Source organism: Piliocolobus tephrosceles, chromosome 6, assembly GCF_002776525.5.
Source record: "Piliocolobus tephrosceles isolate RC106 chromosome 6, ASM277652v3, whole genome shotgun sequence".
Classification (NCBI taxonomy): domain Eukaryota; kingdom Metazoa; phylum Chordata; class Mammalia; order Primates; family Cercopithecidae; genus Piliocolobus; species Piliocolobus tephrosceles.
In genome coordinates, this window is record NC_045439.1 from 78,366,356 (window position 1) to 78,387,848 (window position 21,493).

The following is a 21,493-nucleotide window of genomic DNA, read 5'->3' on the forward strand; positions in this document are numbered from 1 at the left end:
CTTGGACTCGGGAAGGGGAACATCACACACTGGGGCCTATCATGGGGAGGGGGGAGGGGGGAGGGATTGCATTGGGGAGTTATACCTGATATAAATGATGAATTGATGGGTGCTGACGAGTTGATGGGTGCAGCACACCAACATGGCACATGTATACATATGTAACCTGCACGTTATGCACATGTACCCTAGAACTTAAAGTATAATAAAAAAAAATAATTAAAAAAATAAATAAATAAATAAAGATGAGGAAACTGAGAAAAAAAAAAAAAAACAAAATCGTCAGTGTCATAAAAGACAAAAAAATGTTGGGGACCTGTTCTAAAATAAACTAAAAAAAAAAATGAAAAAAAAAAAAACTAAATGCAAAGATGATATTAATTAAATCCAATTATTGGTAAAACCGAGTATTGCTGTAAGTAGTATTTAATTCCTTTCTCTTTAATTTTTCTGATCCAGAATGTATTCAATTGTCTTGAATAAGTAAATTCTCAATCTGAAAAATTTGAAAGAAAGAAAAAGAACAAGAAAAAGAAGTTCTAAGACATTACTGTTGAGACAATTGGAAAATGTGAATATGAACTGCATATTAGATAATAATATTATATCAATGTTAAATGTTCCAATGAGATAGTGTGGCATGTTAAAGAATGCCTTGCTCTGAGGGGATGAATACTGATGTACTCAAGGTGATGTCTGCAATTAATTCCCAAATGGCTCAGAAAAAAAAGTAGAGAGAAAGATAAAGCAAATGTGGCAAAATATTTCCACAGATCTATGTTAAAGACATACATGTTGATTGCCTATTCTTGCCTCTTCTATACTTTTAAAATTTTCTCATAATTAAAAGTTGGAAAAAAAAATTTAAGTGGTACATTAACAATACATCTAATCATGTGTGTGAGAGAGATGTAACATTGCTGTCAATATTATCCCAAATAATTGAAGAAAATCAATGAAAACTTCTAAATATAAAAGCATCCTGCATTAACACATAGGTTTCTGTGAACTATCCCTAAAAAAATCTACATCTTTTAAATTTTTCCAATAAATTTCTTCCTTTATCACCAAATTTAAACCACAGTGACATTATTCGAAGAATTATTTATAAAACCTGATGAGAATTAAAACATTTTGTCATGAAAATAAACATAAATACAAATTAAATTATAAAAATAAAAAGGAGCACTTTCATTACAATGAAAAGGTCTTGACAGCATAAAGAGTCCTGATTGCTTAGATTTGAGCAATATCTCTGAATATCTTTGTAACCATAGGACCCATCACCAATTTTACTTTCCCTGTAGCTAACTTAAAATATAAGAGATTTATGGTCTTTGATGGTCATAAATAAATTCCACAGGGTCTTGCTTCCCTTTAATTTAAATAAACACAGTCAAAATTAACAACTGGTTAACAGCCCAGAATGTTTTCTTATGTGAGATATTACCCAAGATCTTTGAAACAATTGTATTTCATTTGCATGCTTAAAAGAATTAAATCAGCATATTGGTCAAAGAGTAATCTGAGTGGCACTCATTAAAATCTATCATTTGAGGGCTAGGCCTGGTGGCTCACACCTGTAATCCCAGCACTTTGGGAGGCCAAGGTGGGTGGATCACCTGAGGTGAGAACTTCAAGACCAGCCTGACCAACATGGTGAAACCCCATCTTCACTAAAACTACAAAAATTAGTCAGGCGTCATGTGCATGCCTGTAATTCCAGCTACTCGAGTGGCTGAGGCAGGAGAATCGCTTGAACCCAGGAAATGGAGGTTACAGTGAGACGAGACTACGCCATTGCACTCCAGCCTGGGCGACAAGAGCGAAATTCCGTCTCAAAAAAAAAAAAAAAACTATCATTTCAAAGTGATACCAAAAAAGGCCAATCTCCTCCTATGCTGTCCTTAGTAAGTCCAGACTGGTATTGATACAAAGCATGGCACCTGGGTGTAAACAGCACAACCTGGGTTCCTAAAGTATGAATTGTATAAACTTTCCCTGTCCTTTATAACAAAATGAAACAAAAGGGATCCTACTCCTGCTTCCACTATTGCTCTAAGAAGTTATAATGTTCCATGGGAAATAGCTTAATGACAGATAAATACTTTCCCAAGGTAAATTATTTTACCATGTCTGATTGCCAATCTGACTGTGTGAGTAGTCTACACATGTGAAAGGAAACATTCGCAAATGCCAATTTTACCATTTGTACACCTGGACAACAAATCCTTTCTGCTATGAAGGATTTATTCTTTAAAAGATTTATTTTTAAGAAAATTAACAAGAAAAACAATAGGAACTCTGGCTTTTATGTTAACCCTTTTTAGTCATTTATAGTGGGGTCTCTTGCCATATAACAGTGAAATTACAATAGAGAAAAATGACGAAGTCCTGAGAGAAGGGTAAAAAGCATAAATTTTACACACTGGACTATAGCATAAGATTTGATCATAAAAAGTAACTCAAGGCAACTGGCAGTATTTACATGCCTAACTGTAACAAGTGTCAAAGAGGCGGAACTTTCTCAGGCCAGCTCCAGAAGAGTAGCTTCACAATCCAGTATTTTATAATAGCAAGTCAGATCTTTCAAATACTAAGTAATAATTTGATTGGCATACACAATAGGCATAATTTCTTCTCTAATTTTGTTTCTTTCCCTGGATGTTAATGCTATAATCTAATAATGACCATGTTTGATTCCCCAGACTGGGCAAGGGAAATGATATTTTTGTCCCCAGTGTTCAGCTCCAAGTGGAACTCCCAGGAAAACTGGAAAGGAAACATGACAAAGCAAAGTTTGGAAATCCACTAGAAGATCCTTACCCAAAGAAGGCTGCCCTTGAGGTTGCCATTCCCATTGACTCTACTTTCACCAACCTCAGATATCCCACACAAAGAAGGGAGAAGCCCACCACCACCAGGGCCTTGGAGTACTCCACTGTACCATGGCTGCGTACCAACAAGATGGCACTGGGTCAGGAGAATCGAGAAGACTACATCCAAGGAGTATTACCAGTCCCCTTAAGAGGAAACCTTTGAAAACCAGCCAGGTGGACATTATCAGTGAAGAAAATTTCAAAATAACTAATAGTTAAATGTTTAATATTCACTTAAATGTCATTTCCTACATTCTCATGTTATTAGCTATGCACAATACTCAGTTTTACCAATAATTGGTTACTGTTTTCATTGGTGATATTTTCTCTTCAAACTTTTCTTACTTTCTTTGTGCTTATAACTTGAAGTAGCCTTTCCTGAAGTCATTCTCCATCATTACTAGGCTTCATTTTCTTTACATAAACTAACTCTATGTGAAAGTATCTTGCCCATTTACTTTTCTCTTATATATGTCTCCCCCATTCAAAACATAAGCTCTTTGTCTACTTTCCCACTCCACCTTAATTCTAGAACAGTGCCTGCTCCAATAAACATTGCTTAATAAAGAAATGAAAAGTAAAGTTCTTTTTACTATGCTAATCCATTTGCAGTTCATAGTACCCTGGATTTCAGGGTTAGAAGGAAAACAAAAAAGCATCAAGTGAAACTAGTTTAATCATTTTCAGTGACCAGGAATTCCTTACCTGCAGAGAAAAATCTACCTTTCAATAGCTGAAATGAGATTATAAATTGTTTTTTTGTTGTTGTTGTTGAGACGGAGTCTCGCTCTGTTGCCCAGGCTGGAATGCAGTGGCGCAATCTTGGCTCACTGAAAAGCTGAGATTGAAAGCAAGTTCCGCCTCCCAGGTTCATGCCATTCAAAATGCGAATTATAAATTGTTAATACTATTATTATCATCATTATTATTATAATGTGATGATAATAATAATGATCATTACAACTTATTATAAGTTAGGCCCTGTACTTTATGCACATTAATCCTTGTAACATTACTGAGTAAACATTATTCCAGTTTTACAGACAAACAAACAGGTTTAGAGAGCTTAAGAAATGTGATCAAGTTCACACAACCCTTGAGGAACTAAGTCAGGAGTCTAAGGTCTGGTTGACTCCAGAGGCCATGCTTTTCCCACCATAACATCCCATGGATTGCTGAACTAAAATAATCTCCTTTTAATTCCATGTTTCAGTCTTTACGATGAGGCCAAGTTGCTTTCCTGTCTCCTGATCCCTTACCAATTCTACTAGTTTTAAAATCAAGAAGTTATATCCATTCATCTAAATTCTAAATCTCCAATAGTACTTCTAAAGCATTTGATATATTAGTAACCAAGAAAAATTAAATTGTAAAATATTTCTTTTTCTTGGTCATTCATTTGAGGAATATATAGATAAAATATTATTATATTATTTGTATATGCCTAGATTATTCCATACTGTAGTAAATAATGTAGGCACTGGCTTCACTAAAATCTTCCATAAATATATTATTTTCCTAGTCTCACTCCTTAGCATTATAACCTAGAATTTGAACCCCAATCTCATTTTCAAAATCATCAAAGGCCTTAGAATGACTGAATTGAAAGTCACAATATGCTTGCTAAAATGCTTCCCAACCTGAAAAAGTATTAATACATATAGATTATTCAATGTGCTTCTAAGAGAGTGAACTTCTAAAAATTTAATAGGAAAAAGTCCTCGAACGGGAAAATAAAAATTACATCTATAAAGACTAACCCTAAAACTGGAATTTGAAAAAGAGGCAAATTTGATAAATGATACTTTCTTATGAGTTATTACTAAATTTTTCAAAGATAATCAGTTGAATACAATCATTTCATAGTATGGGTATTTGCAAATTAGGTTAATAGCATAATTGCAAGAAATATGAAGTACAGCTTCAAAATGTTTCACAATGATTTATAGTATTTGCAGCTTTCGTTAGAGCCACTGGAGACTAGGTTTCATTCTCAGTCCTCACCCCCACTTTTTTGTTCTTTTTCTTTACCTTTTTTTACTTATTCATTTATTTTCATTAAAACTAAGAGCATACCTCAGAAGTAAAAATACACATTGTCAATTCAAGTGTTTGCCCCAGTATCTCCATCTAGTGGGCATTGAGATTATAAGGTTTATTTTATCCAATAAATTCCTGATTGTTAAGTTTATTAGGCAAAATAAATGTGAGCAAGATAAAAAGAAAGGCAGCAGGTATCTTTCTAGGGATGAAACTCTTAATGGGCAATACTAGGAGAGTCATGTTACATTATTACATTACAACAAGTACCTAATCCAGAGTGTTCCAGTTTTGTTAAAATGTGGATATAGCTGTCCAGTTTTTTTGTTTCGTTTTGTTTCCAATTACAATTTTCTTGTCATTAGGATCAAGAATCTTGAAAAATCCATTAGAAAATTTAGATATAAACATAAGTTTAATTGTTTTCCAACTCTTCAAAAAATTATAGTCTTAAGAATTTCTTCATCTCTTAGAGCACAGAATCTTAATGCTAAAAGGGACCTCAAAGATTTAGTAGTCTAAATTTTCTTATCTTACTAATGAGGAAACTGAGACCCAGAAATAGTAACAGATTTCCCCTCAATTATAAACCTGGAGAGTAACAAAGCTAGAATTCAAACCAAATCTATTTTTAAGTCCCACCTTTCATAGTAAAAATCAATGCATCCTACTAGGAAAAGATACTGCTTTATTTGGAGAGAAGTATTCATTTTATGATTTTCTTTAATTCATCCAAATATAGTACTAACACTAGGGGAAAATGGCTGTTTTAGAGATGAAGGTAGTTCGCTAACTCAATCCAATCCAATTACTTGCCTCCTTTATGTCAGGCATTGTAAAGATGCTCATAAGAAAGTGACACAATCATCTCTCTTTAGGGAGAAAAGTTTTAAGGTTATTTACAATTTGCCAGACTAACTGCACTTCTTTTATTCTTAACGAATTTATATGTCCTTCAAGAATGAAAATTCATCCCTATTGTCAATACCAGTGGCTGCCCCAAGATCCAGAAGGGCTGAATGAAGCCTATCCACCCAGTGACTGTGCCCCTCGACAATTCTGTGTAGTTGTTATGTTGTTGTTGATGATGATGATGATGATGATGCTTGGTGTCTTAAGGTCCAAAGATGAAATGGGGACAATGTTGTTATAAAAGTGAAATCTTCCATATCTCTTTGATATAACATAAAGTCTAGAGTCCTAAGTAAACACTCCTATAACTAGGCTTCAGGAAGTCTCTGAGAGGCAGGGCTCTAGTTTAAGAAGTTGGCAGTTGTACCTCACTTAACAGAGTTAAATGGCCTACCATATGGATGATGGTACAGTTCTTTGAAACTTTCCAAGCGCTAAACAGATGCTAATTTACATTATTCATGATTCAAAAGTGTATCTCTTACTGCACAAATGCTATTGGAAAACATATTCCTGCTGGCTGCTCTGTCTATGGAGTAGTGATTCTTTCATTCTTTTACTTTCTTAATAAACTTGCTTTCACTATTAAAAAAAAAAGAAAAGAAAAAATATTCCTGCTTACAATACAAATCAGTCACAGTTTTGGTTCCTCTGAGTAAGCTTCTAAAGATAAAAGGTCACATATGTAGTAGACAAGAGAGCCCTGGGATCCATTTAGTGGAGAAGGTAGCTTACTCCTGAGAGATCCCAAATAAAATCCCTGAGTCTATAAGGCTCCCTGTGTCCAAAATGAAATGAGAGATTGTGGTGTATTTTCTTTTTTTTTTTTTTTTTTTTTTTTTTTGAGACGGAGTCTTGCTCTGTCGACCAGGCTGGAGTGCAGTGGCTGGATCTCAGCTCACTGCAAGCTCCGCCTCCTGGGTTCACGCCATTCTCCTGCCTCAGCCTCCCAAGTAGCTTGGGACTACAGGCGCCCACCACCTCGCCCGGCTAGTTATTTTGTATTTTTTAGTAGAGACGGGGTTTCACCGTATTAGCCAGGATGGTCTCGATCTCCTGACCTCGTGATCCGCCCGTCTCGGCCTCCCAAAGTGCTGGGATTACAGGCTTGAGCCACCGCGCCCGGCCTGTGGTGTATTTTCAACACAAGGAAGATAAAATTGAATGCACATACAATGATCCTATGCTATATGTGATTTAAAATGACTAAAGCGACTTTTGCTTCACAATTGTTAGTTTAAAAGAATTCAAACAGAAAATTAGTTTGAGAAGGGATAAATACTTGCAGCATATAATAGATGAATGGTTAGCATATAAAGAGTTCTTATAAAGTAGTAAGATGATTGATAAATACACCAGGAGAAAATGAGTTGAGTTGATATACAGCCAAATCAAAAAAAGCAAGTGATCAATAAAAGACATGGAAAAGATTAAACATCTAAACTATCTAATTAAACTATCTAATAATTAAAGAAACGGCCATGATAACATCTTTCAGATTAGGAAAGATAAGAAAGATTGACAGAACTTTAGTAGTGGGGAAATAAATCCTCTCATGCAATGTTGTTGCATTGCTGGTAAAATCTTTCCAGATTGGGCAGTGTATTTCAAAAGTTAAAATTATCATCTTTTAACCCAATAACTTTATGTTCTGGGATTTATGCTAAGAAAAAAAAGTGAACAAGTATGAAAATCATTGCCCACAAGAATTTCATCAGAGCCTTCTTTATAATAGTGGAAACCTGAAAACCACCTATATTTCCATCATACAGGTCTAGTTAAATAAATTATAGCATATCCTTATAAAGAAATATTATTAAGTATTAAAACTGATGTTATACAAAACCCTGGAAATAACTGAAATGTCCAGTAATCGGGCCAATTTTAGAATATTGCCATCACACCAAAATCTATAACTGGGCATTATAGTATGACCATATATTAGAAAACAAGGCAGCCATAAAAGAGAATTCAGTATATGTAGATGTGCTGACATGGAATGATTCCCGTATTTATGGTTTTAAGTGAAAAAGCAAAGCAAGGGGGAAAATCGTGTGTGTGTGTGTGTGTGTGTGTGTGTGTGTGTGTATTTTTTTTGAGACGAAGTCTTACTCTGTCACCCAAACTGGAGTGCAATGGCGTGATCTCAGCTCACTGCAACCTCTGCTTCACGGGTTCAAGCGATTCTCCTGCTTCAGGCTCCTGATAGCTGGGATTACAGGCGCCCGCCACCACACCCGCTAATTTTTGAGCTTTATTTTTATGTTTTATATGCTTTTCTCTATGTCCTATACTTCCTAAACATAAAAAATAGCAAGACTTTCTTCAACCCTAGGATCAACCACTGTTAAAGATTTTTAATGAATCCTTCCAGTAATACTCTATCCAATGTAATATATACCTATGTATCCCCTTTTTGTAAAACACCCAGCAAATTTATATATATATATAGGCCAGGTGTGGTGCCTCACGCCTGTAATCCCAGCACTTTGGGAGGCAGAGGCGGGTGGATCACTTGAGGTCAGGAGTTTGAGACCAGCCTGGCCAATATGGTGAAACTCTGTCTCTACTAAAAATACAAAAAATTAGCTGGGTATGATGGTGAGCATGTTAAATCTTATCAAATTCTTTCCTTTATACATCAAGATGACACATTTTATTGTTAACATGGTAAATAACACTGATTGATTTTTAAATGATAAACCAACCTTAAATTCTTAGAATAAACTCATCTTGGCCACGATGTATTAGCCTATCATACTACCAGATTAAATTTGTGAACACTTTGTTCAGAATTTTTTGCATCCAATGTCATGAGAGAGATTGACCTGTAATTCTCTTTTCTTGTGATGTCCTTATCAGATTTGGTATCAAGGTATCACATTTGGTTTGGCAGCAAGGTTTTACTGGCCTCATAATACAAGTTGGGAAGTGTTCTTTGTTTTCATATTCTTCGGAAGAATTTGTATATGCTACTTTTACATGACATTTCCATTTTTATGTTAATCTAATCTCCCTACTGAAATTATAAACGTCTAAGGCCCAAAGACTATACCTAGGGTTTCCTATATCCTGAGAATTCAACCCTTTGCTTTGGATATAGTAGGATTTAAAAAAAAAAAAAAAAAAAATCATTATTACCTTGACAAAGTATAAAATCTGTCGATTTATTTTAAAAATCCAATTCACATTAATTATATACATGAAAATTTATAATTTACTTCCCTCTCTTTTAGGACATCAGAAGGATCACAGAGTGTTAGGGCTGGACCTCATCTCCAGGGTGTTCCCTATGTCTGTGATAGTAGCAGCATGGCTGAGTAGAAAAGTATCTATTTTGGATCAAAAATATGTGAGCTGGAATCCAGACTACTCCACTTACATGTGATTTGTCTTTGGTGACATTATATAAATTCTCTGGGCCTCATATTTTCCTCTACAAAATTGAAATAGTAGTAAAACTTATTTACAAGACTACCACAAAGTTAGAGGTGATGTGCATAAAACATCTGGGTACTTAATAGTAATTTTTTTAAAAAAGACATCTTTTACTCTCATGAAAAATCTAACATAAAACTTTAAAGTCATATTTTGCAGTAATAACCTCCAAATCTTTGTGTCTCCAATACCTCAGTGCCTGCTTTAACCAGTCTCATTTATTAACCTTTTCTCTTTGAATCACTTTCTTCTCCACACAATATGATTTGGCTCCTTACTCTCCCATGACCACTGTTAGAAATGCTTGTTTTCCAGTGCCACAAAGAAATAGCACTTGAACATAAATTTAATTTCCTCAGCAAGGCCATTTTTACTTTCTGCAGAAAGGGTACACTCGCCAGCAGTTTTGCCACAAGAGTACACTGAACAAAGGAGACAGAGTCATTTATAACCTGACACGTCCACCCTACTGCTATGTCCAGTTTCCATTGGCTAGAACGGGACCTCACATTCTGTATTTGTCCTGATTGGCTAGCAACTTACAACTTTTTAAAAGAGGCACAGGCAGATAAGAACAAAGGAAGGAGGGAGTAACTTGTGGAATGCTGAGAAAGGTAAAAACACCTCCAAATAAGGAAGAGGAACAGGCTATGACCTAATGCCCGCTTGGACCAGTATAAGCATGCCAGGGCAAATATTTAGGCTAAATTGTGGGAGCACAGAACATAAAGTACATTGATTTCTTCATTAGAGCTAGCAGATATTTAAGAATGTTAGCACAGCTCTTTGAATAAATTTTGCTTCTAAGTGAAGTTACTATTTATTCCTAATTAGATGGGGAGGAGAGTCTCTTTGAAGAGGAACCTCTACTTTACTTTTTACACCACCAATACACTCAGCAAGACTTCATACAATTACAAAAACTTTCCTGACTACTAATTTCTTTTCCTACCTTGCCTATTTTCTTGCTAAACTCTTTCCCTGAACTTCATCAAAATCTCCTATCAGGAAGATCAGAGAACTGCAGGTATTAAGACAGTTTAACAGAGTCATCCTTGTGAAGTTAAAGGAAGAATTATTCTCACCCTCATTTTAGAAACAGAAACTGAGGCAAGGGGAAGTTATCACAAGTTACAGAGCGAATTGGCCAAAGAAGGGACAAAGTTAAGTCAGCCTTTTATTCTCTGCCTTACTCTACCAAATATTAGTCTGGGAGTCAGCATGGGTAACTCTTGACCAAGATGGTTACCATCACCTCTGTGAAACAGAAATGCATGAAAATAAATGAGAAACATTTCTGAATTTTGTAGGGGGGTTATCTATCCTTGTATTTTCATCTTTAAGTTATTTTCAATGCACACAACTGATGTAGTAGGTAAAGGCTATGCACATATGTGTAGTACTTAACATCACTTGCATTGTTCCAGTTAATTCTTTAAATACTGTATCATACTTAACTTACTGTGCAAGTCAAAATCTGGAGGCCTTGAAACACAGTCACTGAGTAATAATGATTTAAGAATCACAACAAAAGTTCAAAACACAGCCAGGCATACATATCAATTTGTAGCAACAGTGGTTTCATTTGAAACCACTTGCAAACAGTGACCCATACTCCTCAAATCTGCTGTTCCCTAATTATTCTTGTTTGCCTTCGTTTATGCTAAAGGTAAACATGTATTTAGCCCAGAAAAGGAAACGGAAAAAAAACCAGAAGTGACCCAAACAATGTCTGCAAAGCAGGGGTTGTAATCTGCAATCAAATAGCTTAGTCACATCACCCAAGTGAATCCAAACTACTCAAAATCACTAAATAAATGATTCAGTCTCCAATCCTACTCCTAAAAAAGAATACAACCAGAGGATCTCCTTTAATTGACAAAACTACATGAATGGTTTTGTATTGACATTATTAACTAAAAACTTAAAACACATTTAAACACAGGTCACCCAGAGCTAACACTATAGCTTCCTGGTTTTTGTACCAGTGCGCACATGGCTTCAGTCCATGTTCAACACTTAATTAAGAGATTCTTTTCAAAGATTGTATTCTGGATTTACCATCTTTTCAGAGGCCATACTGCTGCAGTTCATTAGCACTCAACATCTGGCTGGAATGTTTTAAACTACTATTTTCCTTAACCATTATATGGATGAGGTTTTGTTATTCTAAGCAAACTGAAACAATGTCCTTGTGTGGACTTCTAAGCATAATAATTAGTGACAGTGCAAATTAGTTTCTGATTTTTCTTATACCATGTAGCAAACTATTAAAACATTCAAATCATAGTTTATATAATTGTGAGGTCCTTTTCATTTCATAACATAGACATGTCTTTATTTTTCAGGCACAAGGTCTTATTCTGAAGGCCAAGAAGTATTTCACTGAAATGCAGCTATATGTGAAGAAAAATATAGTCTTGTACTTTCTCAAGGAAACAGCACTTATAAACTCAGAAAAGTGAAAATGTGGACATATTTGGCACAGAACTTTGAACATTCCACTTACTCTGTTTATGAACCTTAGAGGGCTCCAGTACAGTATGGATTTCAAACTTCAAAAACACTCCCCTGAAAAGAGTATCAACCCATGTCTATATAACTAATTTGCCCCTGAAATGAAATTAAGTAAATCTGTTCAGGGACTTAAGCAACCAGAAAGCATCCCTGTAGTCAAAAAGTTTTTAAACTGAATTTCATGAGGCTGCATAAGAATTTTTAAGCCTTGGCTGACACATATTTATAAGTCTGGCTCAGAGAACTGTTAAATACACTTATGGGTTCACTCTGCCTGAAATGCCCTTGGGCCCCTCCCAGTGCTTTCTTTCCCAGCCTTTCCTTCCTTTAACAGTTTCTTAGAACTCACCAATTACTTGAAATTGTCCCTGTTTAACTTCCCCAAGGAGCCATTATTTCAACCTCTTTATTCATTTACATATAAAATACCTTACACTTTGTATGAGATAGATGGTCAGTTAATAAATCTTCTGTTACTATTCCACTATATGCATTTAAGTTCCATAAGGGCATTGACCACTTCCTTCCTTCTTTTCTTTTTCCTCTTTTCTTCTCTTTTCTTTCTTATTGTTTCCCCTCTTGCCACTGTCAGGGGTATGGTATAGTACTCCCAGGTAAAAGAACTTAATTCTTGTAAATCACATCTTGCCATCCCCAGCTCACAGCCCTCCAAAGGTTTTCCATTACACTTAGAATGAAAGCCAAAGAAGACGCTACACACCCTTGACCAACTCTCTCAACTCACCTTCCACCTCTCCCTGCTTCTCTCTCACCACACTCCAACCACGGGGACCTCTTATTCCTGAGACATGACAAACTCACTTTCACCTTAGGGCTTTTGCACTTGCTGTTCCCTCTGACACTCTTTCTCAGCTGCTCACTCCCTAAGGTCTCTGTTCAAATGTCCTCTCCTTGGAGAGAACTTCTCCTAACTCCCTAGATACAATGTAAGATTTCCCTTAACTATGGCCTAGCTGATATTATATATTTATTTGTATAGCTCTTCATTATCTATCTCATACCATCACTCCCGCCACCAGTATGGAAACTCCATGAAAGCAGGGGTGCTTCACTGGTTTTATTCACAGTTGTATTTTCAGTGCCTAGAACAATGCATGGCATATAGTAGGTATTCAACAAATGCCACTGAATCACTGCTTTCAAGTGGTAGAATAGGAAGTTTATACTGTCTTCTCTTGAAAGCACTCCTCACAAATCCAGTATTATACATGTTATTCTGGGCTTCCCAATACAGGATTCTTGATGCCATCTGAGAGATTCCCCAGCTTCCTCAGTGAACTATAACTCAAAGGAAGGTTTTATGTCCAACTCGTATTCTGGGTAACTCAGAATCATGTAAATTGTGTTTTTGACAAAATGCCAGAGATACCCATGTACAAGAATTCTCCCTTACCCCACTATTCCCAGCTGGCCATTTCGGTCTTCATCAACCAAGATAATATGGGTTTTCTTTTCCTTCCTTAGACTTCAGTATGGGGCATGCAGCTCAACCCTATACTTCTTTATTGTACCTCCCAGATTCTCCAAAGTGGATCTTTTGAATATCACTTGCTCAGTCTACAACCTCATGAATTCAAAATCTACTCCCAACCCCACACCAGAAGGAGGAATTTGTGGATAGATGCTAGTCTAACATACCTTACTACCCAAGACTAGCTTTTAGAGTTGCAACCTGTTTCCCAAGTTGGCCAGCTATTTGTGTTCTAACATTCCTAAGAGGTACTTGGTCCTTTCTTCTTGGCCTCCAAGGACAACTCCAAGAACAGACAGAAACTGGACAGCAGAGCAACCCAAATCCCATTCTTACAAAATACAGGCATACCTTATAGAACACCTCAGCAACTAATGTTTTCTTGGTGAAAGACTTCTTGATTTTTGATACCCAAACTTCATAGAATGTTCATATCTCTCAAAACAACACTTTCCGAAAGGTGTTGATGTAGGAAAAAATACATATTTACACCCTAAAACCTAAACACAATATTGTTAACAAAATAGTATGCAGAGTACTGAAATACCAGATGTCAATACAGAAGACATACAGGTATTACTATATAAAGTAACTGCTTGTTAACAACCATATTAATTGTTTAACATTCAAGAAAACTGGTTTAAGCATTTTTTCATGCTACTTCTGTGTGACTTATATAAAGAAAGTTTTACTGTATTTTTGTAACATTGTAGGAAATTAGAGGTTTTGAGTTGAGGAATAATGCATTATACTTTTTCCTATTTAAAAAAAAATAGGCCCCTGCTCAATAATTTTGTGCAGAACATCTGATTTGTTGGAATGGACTACAGCCACTAAATGGAAGATGCCTGTATTTTCTTGGATTCTTCCACCCAAAACCCATCAACAGGCCTCACCCTAAACCATTGATTTGGTCACATTTCAACAGCTCATCTGTTCTCAATCTCTAGCCTTGACTCATTGAATCCCTTCTCATCTTTTCATCTTCCAGGTTCCCCCAGGTGTGCTCATACAGGTCATCTAACTTTTCATTCTATTTGCATTCTTACTTTTCATTCTATTCACTTCTTCTCTCTATCCTTTATTTTACTTTCTAAAAGATTAAATAGAGTTAAAAGGCTTATAACAACAGCAAAAGCAGCCCTAGCTCACTCTGTCATCCCTATCCCCAATGCAATGTGTACAGTGGCAAATACTTGTGACTCTTTGCTCTTGCTTCCAATTCCAAATAACAATGGTAAATGTTATTGCCTGTTGTTTCATTTTAAACATTATTTATTGCTTTCCTATTATGGTAAGTGAGGATTTTAGCTCTCTTATGTCCACCTTTCCTTTACCCTCCTCCACCTTTCTCAATAAAGTTATGTCCAAAATTTTGTTTAAATTCATATTCGGTCAGTTAATTACTGAGATTATTGTTCACTTATGAGCCAAATACTGAAAAGTGATTGATTTCATTTCTGTTACAAACTTTTTTTGTTTTTCCTATATTTAATAATTGCCCCATTTCCTCATTTGCTTAGATATGTTTATCTAGCTGAGCTTTGTCATATCCTACAACAGCTCTGTGAAATTACTCTGAATCTGTTTTCCACATGATTTAACATATCAGATTTATCAGGTTTTTTGGCTTTTTTTTAACTGATAAGATTTATAAGTTCCATTTTTCTCTCTCCTCATTTTAATCTGTACTGCTTTCTAAGCTGCTGGATATTATGGGTGTTATGTTGGAATTTCCCTTATGTTCTATAAATACCAATGTTCAATAAATACCCAACTCCTCTCTCCTGTATTGGATTTCTCATTTCCTAGTTCCCATGCGATCTTCTTTCTTGGTTTACTCCCTAGTTTTAGTGGATTACATCCTCTATATTTTTACAGTTTACATGTTGAAAATGTTTTACTATATCCTCATATTTGATTAATTCATTTAAACAGATATCCTAAACTAAAATGTATTAATATTTTAGAGACATTTATCAACTGCCTTTATCTTCCAATACTGTTTCTGAGAAATTCGTTTACATTCCTGAACCTTTGATTATGATCCCTTTCCCTTCTTTTCTCTTGCTCTGTCAACTAGCTTTTAGTGTCTTTTCTATAAACACTCAAGTTTCAAAATTTCCAGATGATATTCTTTGGTTTGGCCTTTTACATTTATTACACCAAACACCCAGTGAGCCCTTCCAATCAGAATTCACATTTTCCCTTTGGGAAAAATAATCTTCTGGACAGACACAGTGGCTTACACCTATAATCCCAGAGCTCTGAGAGGCCAGTGAGGGAGGATCACTTGAAGTCAAGAGTTTGAGACCAGCCTGGGCAACATAGGCCCCATATCTATTTTTTAGAATAATAATAACTTTCTAATAACTGTTTTTTCTGTTTTTCCTTGCTAGCTGGATATGGACTTCTGGAATTGATCCATAAATTTTCCTGCTTTTCTCTCTTATTGTCCAGCTCTTTTATTCCCTACTATATCAGAGAGTTCTTCCAGTCTGTTCTCTTTTTTTGAGAAAAGTTCTCACTGTGTTGCCCAGGCTGGTCTTGAACTCCTGGGCTCAAGTAATCCTCCTGCCTCAGCCTCCCAAAGTGCTGAGATTGCAGGCATGAGCCACCATGCCCAGCAATTGCAATCTTTTTGCTAAATTTTGTCTTGCTGTCACATTTTTAATATGCAAAAACTCTATCTTATTGTTTGCTCCTTTTTTAAAAAGGTAACACTATTATTTTTTAAGGACTTAACATTTTCTTTTATCTCTCTGAGGACATCATGTCTTTGAAGCACTCTTCTGCTCTCAGCATTGTCTCTGTTTCCTCTGGGTTCCTGTTTTCTGTTTTTTTGTTTGTTTGGTTCATTTTGGAAGTTTTCTTCCAAAATCTTACTATCCGTTGATGCCCTATCATATTTAAGAGTGAGTCACTAAAAAGCTTATTAGAAGCTTTATAAATGGGCTTCTAACAGGGTCATAGAGGAGCTGGAGAAGCGGGTCACCAAATGTCCGTATCTGTATGAACCATCTCTGGGATGGTTCAGTTTCCTTTGAGAAGGATCCTCCAACATTCCTGCTGGAGTGTAGGGTGGTGAGGTTGCCAGTGTGCCAGTAATGACTAGAAGAATGAAGCTAAGGATTTCACTCTTCAGATGCAGAAGTCCCCTAATCTCCCGATTTTCAAGTCTTTCTCGTCCTGCCTTTCTCAGTGCTCAGTGCCCCCAAGTACAAATGATCTCTGGTGGTTTCTCTAGAGACTCCTGCAACAGTAGGGGGAAATGGTCCCAGGTGAAGAGAGGCCTTTTAGCATCTAAATAGTCCTCATAAATGCTTTCAGATAAATCCTCACCCATCATATTACCCTGCTTTCTTCCTAAGGCTTGCCAGAGAGCTGTGGGATGAGTCAGCTGCCTTTCCATCTACAACTCCCTCCACAGGCACTTGGCTCTGACCTTTCTCCATTCTGCTAAGTCATGTACCATTCCTCTATCCACTTTCCATCTCTGTATTTTGTGGTTTATGGTTATTTATGTCTCCTTGGTTTACCGAAGATAAAGCTTGTGCTTCCTTTTCTTATTTTCCCTGTTGTTTGGAAATTATTTTTGAGAAAAGAAGATTAATAAGATTAATTTAGGGACACAGAAAAAGAGTAGATAAGTCTTATTCTGACATCTTGAAATCAGAAGTCTCTAGATTTTCCTTTTTCATAGATCTTTTACCACATCATACTCTCTTGTACCAGCAACATTCTGATTCATAATTTCTGGCTTCCAGATTCTCTGGGTGATTAGTCATACTGTTTTCTGGTTTCAGATATGCAACATTTAGTGTATTAATGAATTAACAAGTTCTACATCTACTTATCATATCCCATCTGCAGTAATTGTTATCTGCAACTGAATGGGGTTTACTGGGTATAAAATAATAGGAAACGCTTTAGTCATCAATCTGTTGTGGGACTTAGTGTCCTTATCAAATAGGCTGGTTATTTTCGGTTGTCCCTCTGTCCCTCTATTCTCACACTTCCCCTACCCCAAGAGGCTGACCTCTATAGACAATTCCCCTCAACTATTCCCACTCATTGCCATTTTCACCTGTGTGATTCTTTCTCTGCCTTGCTGCATTTCTGGCAACATTACACTATATTCGCAGCTCCTAAAGTATAATGGCTTCCAGCTTCACAAGAGAACCCTTCCTAGTTAGTTCCCTTGACCTTACCCACACCTCTGTAAAAGTCTCTTTATTAAACTCTCTTGAGTTATACCTAACATGTCATTTGTTTCCTATGGTACCACTAATACATCAGTAAAAGGAGCATTTTGAACTAGCTCATCTCTAAAGTCCCTTGAGTTCTTAGATTCTATGATTTTTACAAGAGTAAAATCACATGGCATTCAAATTAAAGACTCTGAACAAATTACAGACTTCCTTTCATTCAAGATTCTGTCTCACTCCAGAAAAAAATAATTCTCCAAATAATTATGCTCAGTCCTTAGAAAATATAAATATTGTTAGTACAACTTAGACTAGCTGAGAAAGCCAGAATATAGATATTGTTCCCTTTTTGCTTAGGCACTGCAATAAGACAGTTCTGATAAAAAATGTATTTGCTATTTCTGACTTTGAAAACAGACAATCAGAATTAATTCCAAGGGTTCAAGTCTTTCTCTTTATCTTCTTTCCTTCCTGTTTCTTAGATATGTATATTATCAAAACACCAGAAAAGTAGAAAAACTAAGTTTCACCAATCCTCCCAATAAAAGTGAAATGAATTCCTTGACTTCACACCCTCCTCCAAATACTAAATTATCTTTTTCCATGCATCGCCAGACTTTTTGTCTCCACTGAACTTTACCACTTTCTTACCCCTTATAGACCCTTCAACTCATTTCCATCTAAAACTGCTCTTGCCAAAGTTTTGGACAACTTCTTTGTTGTGATATTCAATGGATACTTCTCAGAACTTGTGGTAACCTCTCAGAAGCATATGACAACACTACCACTCCTTTCATGAAACATTATCTTCTTTGTCTTTGCTGTTGCCTCACCTTTCTGGTTTCTCTCATACTTACTGGACTACTCCTCAATCCCTTCAGTGGACATCTCTTCCTCTGCCCATTCCTCAAATGTTCATGTTTCTTGGGGCTCTGTTGTAGTTTTCCTTATCTTTCCACCTATATTCCACCACCAGGTATCTTGATCCACTCCTATGGCTTCAAAAACGATGATAAACTAATGATTCTCAAATGCACCATCTCAAGTCCAGATCTCCTCCTGACCTTCATATTTTTTTCATAACTAAATACTAAATAACTCCATCAGTATGCCCACCGATTCCTCACACTCAACATTTCAGCTTCTGCTCAAACCTATTCTTCCCCCATATCTCTTATTCCAATGAACCATACCAAGCCAGATACCGATATAATCTTTGAGTCTTTGCTCTTCCCCATTCCCATGCCCAATCAATGATCAAGTCCTACTGATTCTGAGATCTTGAATCCATCTAATTCTAACCATTCTCATTGCTACTTCTCTAGACCAAATCATCTCCCTACTGCTAAAACCCTGAAATACAGACTTTGTAATATAGCCAGGGAGATCTTTCTAAAATACAGATATGAACACCTTACCCTCTTCCTAAAACCCTGCAATGGTTTCCCACTGCTATGAAGATGACGCCTAAACTCCTTAACAAATTTACAAGGCCCAGCATCTGATCTCCTGCTCTGTTATCCAAATTGCTGTATGCTTCAGCCATACTGAGACATTTTTTAGTTACTCCAACAAGCCATGATTGCTTTTACTCTGGACATTTCCACATGATGTTCTCTCCACCCAATACATGCTTATCTGATGTTATCAGTGTTATGCCATCAATATCCACAATTCATTTAATCTTTGGTGTCTCCATTTAGATGTCCTATGCTCTCTAAACCTGGGTTATATCTGCTCCCATAGAAAACTACTTATCCACTTACTATATTCTATTGCAGTTGCCTATTTACTTGTCTCTTTTCCCTTTTAGATTATAAGCACAATGAAAGTTGAGACTATACCTATTATATCTCCAATGGCTTGAACATTATCTGGCGCAAAATAGCCACTAAATAAATAATGGTTGAATGATGAACAAACAAATGAGTAAATAAACAAATCAGATAAAAAGTTGTACCGGGGAAACACATTTTACATATGGACTTCCTGTCCCTTGCTTCTTCTCTTCTCAAAAAATAATAATAATACGTAAGCCCCCTTTCCCTCCCAACCAGCCATTGCTTACTAAGGGCTAATTAATGTATACTTACACAGAACAGCTAAAAAGAAGGATTCTGTCTGAACCTTTGCTTTCTCCTTCATTTCTGCCTTTCCTCCTATATATAAAATTTTCAAACTGAAAGTTAAAACATGCTTAAAAGAGACTAAGCATGTGGCTGCCTTTCTCTTGATTTGCCCAAACCATCTGTAAACCTGGTAGTGTATGTACATGGGGAAAAAAGAACCTATGATAACATTTTATTTGAACCAGAATGCTAAAGCATTAATTAAAGCTAAGCACACCTGCTCTAAACTGCAGAGTCAGAGATTTATGTGAACTTATAAACTTGAGGCTTTCTGACCTCTTGTACAATTTATATTTCCTTTAAATAAGCATTTCCTCCTTGTAATGCAATATTTTAAAGTTTATTTCTGTGACTAATCTGCTGGCATATTCAGTTCCTTTATTACCTAGTCTTTACCCTTGTAACCCACTACTTGTCAAATTTTTAATTTAAGGTTTTGGGTGAAAATAAGCAGGCTCAAACATGAGGGGAAGAATTTCTTGCCCTAAATTTGACTTGTTAATGAGGTGATCTAAAACGATATCCATACATTCAAATTCCATATTTAATACAAAGTATTGTTATTTTTTTTTATTTTTTTTGAGAAAGAGTCTCGCTCTGTTGCCCAGGCTGGAGTGCAGTGGCGCGATCTCGGCTCACTGCAAGCTCTACCTCCCAGGTTTACGCCATTCTCCTGCCTCAGCCTCCCGAGTAGCTGGGACTACAGGCACCCGCCACCATGCTCAGCTAATTTTTTTTGTATATTTAGTAGAGACAGGGTTTCACCGTATTAGCCAGGATGGTCTCGATCTCCTGACCTCGTGATCCGCCTGCCTCGGACTCCCAAAGTGCTGGGATTACAGGCGTGAGTCACCACACCAGGCCAATACAAAGTATTTTTATACAGTTATTCACAGATCTATTCACACACTGTTTGGAGGGTATAAGCTACTTTATAGTGATTTATCACTTGTTAAGTTACAATGCTCGCCCACATGTGCAGTCGTTTTAAAGAAGACAGTTTTTCAGTCAAGGAAGGCATTCTGATTTGAGATTTGGACGCTAATGATTTTAGAAGGAGAGGGTTCTACGAGGTTTCCTATCAAACATAGTTACCTTGGATAGATTCCTTCCTAGCACTGTGAGCGTCACCAAGCCAGCACAACAGACCAAAGCACTGGAGCTGGAGAGGCCAGAACTTGGTGGGATATTTCCATCTATCAGGCAGTTCATTCCAGTCAGGTTACTAAGACCAAAGTGTTCCTAAGAATATAAGGAAAAACAGCAACAGTAATTCAGTATTGAATTCAAGGAGTAGTGAAAGCTTCCTTCATTCCCCAGAGAACAAAAGTCTATCAATAGACTTATAACAGTTATAGAAACTACTTGCGCAATTCAATCGTGACATTTTGTTTAACGGCTCTTGGCCACAGGGTAATTCCTTTAAATGCTTTTAATTTTCTTGCCTTGAATGTTCTTTTTCTTGAATATTAATTGATTTGAATATGGAAAAAATATAAAATTGCCTTGAATGTTCTTTTTCTTGAGTATTGATTTGAACAAATGTGGAAAAAATATAAAACAATTATAATTCAACTTGTCAAGTAGCAAGACAAGAAATATACAATTATCTATGAGGTAATTTAAATCTCCGTGCAGCACATCTCCAGCATTCTGTTATTACAAAAGTCCAAGCCCCAAGCAGTGACTTGTTTCTAAAGACTGCCTTACTTTAGAAGATTCTCTGAAAAAAAAGAGTTCCAAACTTTCTCAGTTCTGTTTCACTTATGAAAAAACCTAGGCACCAAGAGATGAAGAAATTTTCCCAAGATGACCCACATGGAGACGAGAGTAGGGCCCAGGTCTCTGATTCCTGTTTGAAAACTTCTCCATTGCAGT

General features: G+C 36.3%; 1 protein-coding gene across 11 annotated transcripts in view; it reads right to left on the bottom strand.

The window, feature by feature from the left end:
• The window catches only part of GALK2 (galactokinase 2), a 220,164-nt gene that overhangs the window by 109,236 nt on the left and 89,435 nt on the right, over window positions 1–21,493 (bottom strand). For all 11 annotated transcript variants that reach the window (XM_023227250.3, XM_023227248.3, XM_023227245.3 and 8 more), the window contains exon 5: window positions 20,711–20,857. In XM_023227250.3, the coding sequence (XP_023083018.1) occupies window positions 20,711–20,857 (147 nt within the window). The remainder of the gene's footprint in view (window positions 1–20,710; window positions 20,858–21,493) is intronic.